Source organism: Elephantulus edwardii, unplaced genomic scaffold (genome assembly GCF_000299155.1).
Source record: "Elephantulus edwardii isolate Elephantulus edwardi_28Jun2011 unplaced genomic scaffold, EleEdw1.0 scaffold00035, whole genome shotgun sequence".
Lineage (NCBI taxonomy): Eukaryota > Metazoa > Chordata > Mammalia > Macroscelidea > Macroscelididae > Elephantulus > Elephantulus edwardii.
In genome coordinates, this window is record NW_006399785.1 from 1,190,263 (window position 1) to 1,200,865 (window position 10,603).

At 38.9% G+C, this 10,603-nt stretch overlaps 1 protein-coding gene across 1 annotated transcript in view; it reads left to right on the forward strand.

The window, feature by feature from the left end:
• The first annotated feature begins 3,087 nt into the window (after positions 1–3,087).
• LOC102853690 (40S ribosomal protein S18-like) overlaps positions 3,088–10,603 on the forward strand; it is a 16,352-nt gene continuing 8,836 nt past the window's right edge. The window contains exon 1 of the mRNA XM_006884529.1: positions 3,088–3,097. Coding sequence (XP_006884591.1) covers positions 3,088–3,097 — 10 coding nt within the window. The remainder of the gene's footprint in view (positions 3,098–10,603) is intronic.

The following is a 10,603-nucleotide window of genomic DNA, read 5'->3' on the forward strand; positions in this document are numbered from 1 at the left end:
GCATGTGATTTGTCGCTGTTGTCGTTGTTGTTGTTATGTGCCATCAAGTCACTTGCGACTCCTAGAGACCCTATGTACAATAGCCCTAAACTCTCCTCTGTCCTGTGCCAATCGAACTGCCTCTGACACACCCATCCCAATTACCCCAGTCATTGAATCAATCCACCTCATAGAGGGCCTTCCTCTCCTGCGCTGTCCCTCCAATCTCCCAAGCATGATGTCCCTCTCCAAGGACCGGTCCCTCCTTACAACATGTCCAAAATATGTTAGACGGAGCCTCAGAATCCTTGCCTCCAGGGAGCCGCCTGGTTTGAGCCTCTCCAGGATGAATCTGTTTGTTTTCCTAGCAGTCCATGGTACCCTTCTCCAGCACCACAGCTCAAAGGCATATTAATGATATTATCAGATAATTTCCACACTCTGTTGGGTCATCTTTTTTTGACATGGGAGCAAATATGAAACCCTTCTAGTTAGTTGGTCAGATGATTGTCCTCCACATTTCTTGGCATGACTTGGTGAGCATGTCTAGGACAATTTTTTGTTGAAATATGTCATTTGGCATGCCATTAATTCCTGGGACCTTGTTATTTGCCAATTCCTTCAGAGCAGCTTGAACTTCTTCATCACCATAAGCTCTTGAAAATATATTGTTTCATGAAATTCTTCTGTTTCAGTCAATTCTTTCTGGTATAGTGACTCTGTGTACTTCTTCCATCTTCTGTTAATGCTTCCTGTGTCATTCAACATTCATTCTTTACACATCATACTTTATTACTGTAACTCCAAAGTTCAATCTGTTCTTCAGTTCCTTCAACTTAAGAAATACTGAGCAAGTTCATCCCTTCTAAACTTCCCACTACAGCTCTAAGCACATTTCATTATAATATTTTGCTTTGTCTTTCTTTGCCGCCCTTTGAAATCTTCTGTTCAGCTCCTTCACGTTTTGATTTTTATTTCTTCCCTTTGCTTTGACTTCTTGGCATTCTAGTGCAATGTTCAGATTATCTTTATTTTCAGATTTTTTAAATTTTAATAAAAGTTTACAGAGACTTTGGATTTACATTTATTCATTGTTGTATATTTTCCTTCCTGCCCACCCATCCTCCCTAGTTTGCTTTTCTCTTCGAAATGTAAAAAAAAAAATTAAAACTAAAAAAATTTTCACTGTTTTACATAGTTCACTCCACTATGCAGCTTTCAATCTGGACTCCTGTCATATATTCCTCCTAAACAGTTTTCTCCCTCATCTGTTTCAATGCGATATACATTATTTATCCTCTTTTAGGTTCCCCACAAACTGTGATGACATTCCTACTTTACAACAGTCGCACCATGCAGTATTTGTCCTTTTGTGACTGAGATATTTAACTCAGTCTAATGCCCTCCAGAGTAACCCATTTTGAATAATATTTCATCAGTCCCTTGTTTTTTCATGCTGCATTGTATTCCATTGTGTGAATATACCAGAGCTTCTCTATCTATTCATTTGTTGATGGGCACTTAGGTTGTTTCCAACTCTTTGATATTGTAAACAAAGCCACAATAAACATGATTGAACATTTATCTGGTTGGGTGGCAGTTATGGCTTCTTTAGGGTATATTCCCAGTAGCGGACTTGCTAGGTCCAAGGTATTTCTATTTACAATCTACTATATGAAGATGATGCAACCTTGCTTGCTGAAACTGAAGAAGACCTGAAGCACTTGCTGCAAAAGGTCAAGGATGGTAGTCTTCAATATGGATTGAAGCTCAACATCAAGAAGACAAAGATTCTCACCTCTGGGCCAACTGTTATCATATTAGATGGAGAAGAGATTAAGGCTGTTAACAATGCACAATCAACACTCTTAACATCAGCAGTCAGGAAATCAAAAGACAAATGGCACTAGGAAAATCTGCTGTTAGGACCTCTCCAGAGTGCTGAAGGGCAATGATGTCAGTTTAAATACAAAGGTGCACCTAATCCAGGCCATGAAATTTTCAATTACTTGTTATGCTTCAGGGAGCTGGGCAATGATTAGGGATGACAGAAGAATAGATGCCTTCAAGTTGTGGTGCTGGAAAAGAGTCTTGAACATACCATGAATTGCCAAGAAAACAAATAGATCTTGGAGAGGATAAAAGCAAGTCTCTCCTTGGAGGCTAGAATTTTGAAGCTCTGCCTCACTTACTTTGGACAAGTGGCCAGGAGAGATCTGTCTTTGGAGAAGGACATCATGTTTAGAAGGGTGGATGAACAGTGCAGGAGAGTGAGACCCCAGATGAGAGGGATTGACCCAGTGACTGGGGTGATGGGTGTTGGTATGTTAGTGAGACTGGCTCAGGACAGGGAAGGATTCAGAGCTGCTGTATATAGGGTCACTATACATCGCAGGGTACTCAATGGCATATAAAAAAAAAAACACAAAACAAACTCCAGTAACATATTATGATAGGTTTGGAAACATGAGTGGCATTCACTTCCTAAACTCCAGAAACTCTATGAACTTTGATAAATGTTGATAGGGGCTTCAGGCCTTTTGTTTATAGGGTTGCTATGGGTTGTGCTTGACTTGAAGGCAATCAACAACAACAACAACATCATAATATTGAAAGTTACTATGGGCAATACGTTGAATGACTCAGAAAGCATCAAAAGAAGATAGAGGGAATACACAGAGTCACTGTACCAGAAAGAATTGATTGGCACTGAAAAATTTCAGGAAGTACCACAAAAACAGGAAACAATGTTAATGAAAGAGGAAATGGAAGCTACATTGAAGGCTTTGGCAAAAATTAAGGCCCTAGGAATAAATGACTTGTTTCAATTAACAGATGCAGCCTTGGATGAGCTCCTAAGTCTGTGTCAGGAAATTTGGAGGATGGCTGTCTGGACAACAGATTGGAAGAGGTCTATGTTTGGTCCTGTTCCAAAGAAAGATGACCCAACTGAATGTGGAAACCATTGAACAATATCACTGACACCACAATCAAGCTGAAGATGATCACTCAAAAATTCTGGAACAGGACATAGATAGGGAACTGCCTGTTCAAGAGAATTTAGAATTTAGAAGAGCTTGTGATATCATTCCTCATGTCAGATGAATAATGGCTGAGAGTAAGAACACCAGAATAATGTCTGTTTGTGGTTTATTGACTATGGGAAGACATTTGACTGTGTCGGTCATACGAGTTTTGGCTGACCTTGAGAAGAATTGGAGACCCAGAGCGCTTAATTGTGCTCATGATGAACCCGGGAGTCTGTTTGTGAACAGAGCAGGGGAACACTGCATGATTTAAAATTGAGAAAGTGTGTCAGGGTTGTGAATCAGGTCAAAATTCTATGAAGAGGAATGTGTTATTAAGATTGGAGGGAGACTCATTAATAACCTGCATTATGCAGATGACACAACCTTGCTTGCTGAAACTGAGGACTTGAAGGACTTGTTGCAGAAGATCAAGGAATGCAGCCTTCAGCATGGATTGTATCTCAATATCAAGAAAAAAAAGATTCTTACTACTAGACCAATAGACAACATCATGATAGATGGAAAAAATTTGAAACTGTCAACAACTTCATCTTCCTTGGATCCACAATCAACATCCTTTGTATCAGCAGTCAGGAAATAAGGAAATGTACTACTCTGGAAGGGTGGAGCTGTGATAAGGAAAAGGAAGACCCTCAACAAGGTGGATTGGCATGGTGACTGCCTTACGGGGTTCTAATGAGTCAAGAATTGTGAAGATGGCACAGGATAGGTCAGGATTGATATCTGTTGTTCATAGGGTCTCTATAAGTTGTATTTGACTGAACAGCACCTAACAACAGCAACAACAACAACAATTGCTCTGGGAAACCTTGGATTTAGGAATATCTCCAAATTATTGAGGAGTAATGATGCCAGTTTGAGGACTAAGGAGTGTCTCATTCAGGCCATGTTCTTTCTCATCACTTGCTATGCATCTGGGAGTTGGATATTGAATAAATAATAAACAAATAATTTATGACTTTGAGCTGAAGTGTTGGAGAAGAGCGCTGAATATCCCACGTTGTTGTTGTTATTGGCCATAGAGTCGCCTGTGACTCATAGCAACCCTACGTATAACTGCTCTGAAGTCTGCTCTGTCCTGAGCCAGTCTCACTAATTCCAACACACCTACTCCCATTGTTCTAATTACTTTATCAATCTATCTCATCTGGGGTCTTCCTCCCCTGTGCTGTCCCTCCATCCTTCCAAGCATTATTTCTTCTTCCAAAGACTGGTCTCTCCTGGCAACATGCCCAAAGTATTTGAGACAGAGCTTCAAAATCCTAGCCTCCAAGGAGAAATTAGGTTTCACTCTCTCCAAGACAGAACTATTTGTTTTCTTAACAGTCCCTGATATGTTCAAGACACTTCAGTACCACAACTCAAAGACATCAATTCTTCTGTCATCTTTAGTCATTGGCCAGCTCTATGCTGCATATCAAGCAATTATGAAGACCATGGCCTGAATCAGGTGCACCTTAGTCTCTAGTCTGACCTTGTTGCTTCTCAGTACTCTGGAGTGATCCCTGAGAGCAGATTTACCTAATGCAAATAGTCTTTTGATTTTCTGACTCCAAGTGGCAAGTGTTGATTGTGGAGTCAAGCAAGCTATAAATATTAATGATCTTAATATCTTCTCCATCTACCAATTGGCCCAGTGATGAGAATCTTTGTTTTCTTGATGTTGAGATTCAATCCATATTGGAGAATACAGTCCTTGAACTTCTGCAGCAAGTTCTTCATGTTGTTCTCAGTTTCAGTAAACAAGTTTGTGTTATCTGCGTAACGTAGACTGTTGATGAGTCTTCCTCAAATCCTGATGCCACATTCCTCCTCCTAAAGTAAAAGATCATTATAAAGACTAAAGAAGAAGAAAAGACCAAAGTGTATGTCAGAAGACTCTCAATATTGCACTAGAGCACCGAGAATCCAAAGAGAGGGGAAGAAATCAATAAGTTAAGGAACTGAATAGAAGATTTTAAAGGGCAGCACAGGAAGACAAAGCTAAGTATTATAATGAAATATGCAAAGAACTGGAGTTTCAGAGTCAAAAGGGCCAAACTTGCCTGGTATTTCTTAAATTGAAAGAATTAAAGAACAAATTTAAGCCTCTAGTTGCAATACTTAAGGATGCTATAGGCAGAATATTGAATGATCCAGGAAGCATAAAAAGAAAATAGGAGGAGTAGACAGAGTCACTGGACCAAAAAGAATTGGCTGACATAGAATTTTACGAAACATCATATAATCCAGAGGCAATGGTAATGAAGGAGGCAGTTCAGGCTGCTCTGAAGGAGTTGACAAAAAAAATGAAGCCCCAGAAATTGATGGCATACCAATTGATATATTTCAACAAACAGATGCTACCCTGGACATGCTCACCACCCTGTGCCAAGAAATCTTGAGGAAAACTACCCAACCAACTGACTGGAAGAGGTTCATATTTATTCCCATTGTAAGAAAAGGCAGCCTAACAGAGTGTGGAAATTATTGTACAATATCATTCATCATGTTGTTGTTGTTAAGTGCTGTCGAGTTGCAGGTGACTCATAGCGACCTTATGGAGGAGAGTCCTCGACACTTGGGTGCCTTCATCCTCTCTCCAGGTTCATAAGGTTTCTGGAGGCAAGCTGTTATGGAAGTGGATGACACTTTTCCTTCCAATCACTCATCATATACAAGCAAAATCCTTTTGAAGATTATCCAGGAATGACTGAAACAGTTTATTGACATTGAACTACCAGAAATACAAGTTGGGTTTAGAAGAGTTCATGGCACTAGAGATCAATATCTGATGGATCTTGGAAGAAAGTAAAGAATACCAGAAGAATGTCTATCTCTCTTTCATTGACTATGCAAAGGCATTTGATTGTGTAGATCACAACAAATCGTGGTTAATCTTGAGGAGAATGGGAATCCCAGAACACTTGATTGTGCTTATGTGAAACCTATACTTGGACCAGGAAGCAATCCTCAAAACAGAGTGAGGAAACACTGCATGTTCAAAATCAGGATGGGAGTGTTTCAGGGATGCATCCTGTCTCCAGACCTTTTCAATCTATATGCAGAACATCCTATAAACTGCCGCAAAACAAACAAATATATCACGGAGAGGGTGCAGCCAGATAGCTCTTTGGAGGTAAAGATGATGAGTATTTTTCTCACATACTTTGGGCATTTAATAATGATATTGTTGTTGTTAAGAGCTCTTGAGTTACGTATGACTCATAGTGACCCTGTGAACAACAAATCTGAACCCTGTTCTATTCAGTGCCAACCTCATAAACTTCTACATCTTCAAGCCCATTGCTGTAGTCACTGTGTCAATCCACCCATTTGAGAGTCTTTCTCTCCTTCACCCTCCCTCCACCTTCCGAAGCATGATATCCCTCTCCAGTGAAAACACTCACCTAGCAACACACCCAAAATATGTGAAATGTAGCTTGCTCGCCTTTGCCTCTAAGGAACATCTGACTACACCTTCTCCAAGACATATCTGTTTCTTCTTTAGAGAGTTATGGGATATTTAGCACTCTTCTCTAACACCACAACTCAGAAGCATCAATTTTTCTTCAAAAGCATTAACTTTTCTTCTGTCATTCTCATTTACTGTCCAGTTCCCTGATGCATAGCAAGTGGCTGAAAAGACCGTGGCCTAAATCCAGTGTACTTTAGTCCCCAAATTGAGATCATTGCTCCTCAATAATTTGAAGAGGTAGAGGACTATTGTCTTTCCCAGTGCAAAACGTCTACTGATCTCCTGACTGCTGGTATCAAGGGTATTTATTGTGGATCCAAGTTGGTGTTTTTGTTGTTGTTATGTGCCGTTGAGCCACCTGCAACCCATAGCAATCCATAGCGACCCTATGTACAGCAGCTCTGAACCCTTTCCTGCCCTGAGCTAGTCTCAATAATTCTGAAACATCAACCTCATTGCCCCAAAATATGTGAGACAGCTTCAAAATCCTCGTCTCCAAGGAGAAATTTGGTTTCACCCTCACCAAGACAAAACTATTTGTTTTCTTGGCAGTACATGGTTTGTTCAAGATTCTTCTCCAGCATCACAATTTGAATGCATCAATTCTTCTGTCATCCTTGGCCATTATCCAGATCTCTGACTCAATTGTGAATACCATGGTCTGTATTAGGCACACTTTAGTATCTAGACTGACATCATTGCTTTTCAGTATTCTAGAGAGGACCCTGTCAGCAGATTTATCCAATGCAATTTGTTTTTTTTTTTCATTTCCTGGCTTTTAGTGTTAAGAGTGTTGATTGTGGAGGCCAGCTAGCTGTAATTGTTAATAATAGCAATCTCTTGTCCATCTACCATGGTGCTGCCTATTAACACAGTAGTGATAATCTTTGTATTTAGATGAAATTATTGAAAATCTCAATCCTTTCTCCAGCTACAGATATGTTGTCTATTGGTCCAATGGCTAGGATTTATTTTTTCTTTACATTCAGATGCAATCCATGTTGAAGGTTGTAGTCTTTGATCTTCCACAGTAAATTCTTCATCAATTTCAGGAAGCAAGGTTGTGTCATTTGCATAAATGAACCTTATTGATGAATCTTCCTCCAATCTTGAAGCCACATTCTTCTTCATAGGATCCCAGCTTCTAAAATAATCTCAGCATACAGATTTAAATAGGCAATGAGAAAGGATACAAATATGACACACACATTTCCTAATTTTATTACTTTTATTGTGATTTTAATAAAAGATTATGGAATGGCTGGGATTTCACTTATTCATTGTTGCACATTTTCTTCCCTCCCTCTCTTCCTCTATTTGTAGACCATTTTGCAATGCACCTCTTGTTCCAGATTCTTGTCATACATATAATGTCTATTCATATAACTTTTCAGACAGTTCTCCCCTCATCTGTCCCAATGCACTGTTCATTATCTATCCACATTTTTTCTATTTCCTCTCACCTGCCCCTGTTAGTTCTATTTTATAACACTGCTATTATGCAGCATTTGTCCTTTTGTGACTGAGATATCTCACTTAACATAATGTCTTCCAGGCTCATGCATGTTGTGTATTGTTTTACGAGTTCATTATTTTTCAATACTGACTGTGTAATTCCATTCTGTGAATGGACCGTAGTTTTTATGTCCATTTATTTATTAATGGGCCTTGGGTTGCTTCTATCTCCTTGCTATTGTGAATAATACAGTAATAAACATGAGTGTACATATATCTATTTGAGTCATGTCTCTGGTTTCTTTAGGATATATTCATTCCCAGTAGTAGAATTATTGGGTTAAATTATATTTTTATTTCCAACTTTTTGAGAAATACCAGATTGCCTTCAGTTGTGGTTGTACCATTTTACGTTTGCACCAACAGTGACTAAGAGTTCCAATCTCTCCTCAACCTTGCTAGCATTTGTTGTTTTCTGCCCTGTTGAACTTCGCTGTTGTTTGTAGGGTGAGATGATATCCCATTGTTCCCTTGCTCTGTCAGTACAACAGCTTCTTGGTCTAAGTACAGGTCTGGCATGGGTACAATTAAGTCTTCTGGAGTTCCCATTCTTGTCAATGTTAGCCATAATTTGTCATGATCTACATAGTAAAAAACATTTGCATAGTCAATAAAGCACAAACAGAAATTCTTTAGGTAATTTTTGCTTTTAGCCATGCCTTCAGAAATTATAATTCTCATGCCACAGCCTCGCCTTGACTCACTTTTTTGCTTACAAAGTTTGTATACATTGTTTTTCATACTGGATGTTTCCCCTTTCCTTTACTCATCCCTCTTCCAACCATCAAATTGTGTGATCCTATGATTAAAAACCACCCCTTCACCCATCTACTCCCTCTTTCCCACCTTGAAGACTCATACTCATTCTACAATTATGGTCCTGTACAGTATTTGTCTTTATGAGATTGAGTTAGTTCACTTAGCACAATGCTTCCCATCCCTCCCAAGTTAGGAAATAATTTACACAATCATTGCTCCTGCACGCTGCATAGGATTCTATTGTGTGAATGTACCATAATTTCTTAATCCATTCGATTGTGGTTGGATATTGGAGCTGTTTCCATGCTCTTTCTATGGTAAGTAATGCTGCTATGAGCACTTGCGTACAAGTCTCTGTTTGTGTGTCAGTTCTCATTTTCTCAGAGTATATTCCAAGCAGTGAAATAGCTGGGAAAAGAAATCCTACTGAAAGGAATACACATTTGGCAATACCATTTTAGACAAGGATATCAAACTCCTGGGCATCCAGAAGAAAAAGATTGATAATCCAATTACAAAATGGGCAAGAAACATGGCAAAATTTTTCACAGAGAAGGACATTCAGATGGCCGACAAACACATGAAGTAATGTTTAAAATCACTGACAATAAAAGAAATGCAAATCAAAACCATAATGAGATACCATTTTACTTCAGTAGCAGTGGCAAAGTTTAACAGGACAGCAAGCAATAAATGTTGGAGAGGATGTGGTGACAAAGGAACTCTTAAATAATGTTGGTGGGATAACCACTCTGAAAGGTAGTTTGGCGTTTTTTCACAAAACTGAACATAGGAATACTATATGCCACAGACTTTTTAAAATAAACCTTGAATATCTGGCAGTTCTCTGCTTATGTACGGTTCTAGCTGTTCTTTTTAATGATCCTCAGCAGTGTTTTACTTGCATGTTACAGTGATGGTATTATTTGATAAGTTCCACATTCTCGGAATGGGAGAAAATACACATCTCCTCCAATAAAGTGGCTAGATAACTATCCTCCAAATTTACCTGCGTAGACTGGTGAGCATGCTCAGGGCAGCATCTTTCATTTGAAACATTTAAGTTGGCTTCCCTTAATTCCAAGGGCCTTATTTTTTTGCCAATGTTTTGAGTGAAACTTGAAATTCTTCCTTCCTTATCATTGACTCTTGGTTGTACAGTATTTCCTGACATATTTCAGTGTTGTCCACTTGCTTTTGGTACAGTGACTGTGTATTCCCTCCATCTTCTTTTAACACTTTCTGAAGAATTTACATAATCCAAACAGACACCTTTTCAGATTTTAAACCATGCAATGTTTCCTTGTTCTGCACAGATGACTGCTTCCTCATCTATGTGTAGATTTTGTGTGAGTATAATGAAATTTTCTGAGATTCTAATTCTTCTCATTGTTATCCATAATTTGCTATGCTTTAAAAGACAAATGCTTTTGCATTGTTAATAAAACAAAAGTAAACATCTCTCTGCTGTTATGTGCTTTTAGCCAAGATCCATCTGACATCAACAAGGATACCCCTTATTATCATTGTCACTTCTTAATCTGGATTTAATTTCTGGCAGTTTCCTGTTGAAGTACTGCTTTATCCTTTTTATAATATTTTCTCTTGCATATGATATCAGTCATACTGTTTAATAATTTCAGAGCTTGTTGAACCACTTTTTACTGCAATTAAACAAATATGGATCTTTAGTTGTTGTTGTTATGTGCCATCCAGTCGCTTGTGACTCATAGTGACCCTATGTACAGCAGCCCTAAACTCTGCTCTGTCCTGTGCCAATCGCACTATCTCTGACACTCCCATCCCGATTATCCCAGTCACTGAATCAATCCACCTCATAGAG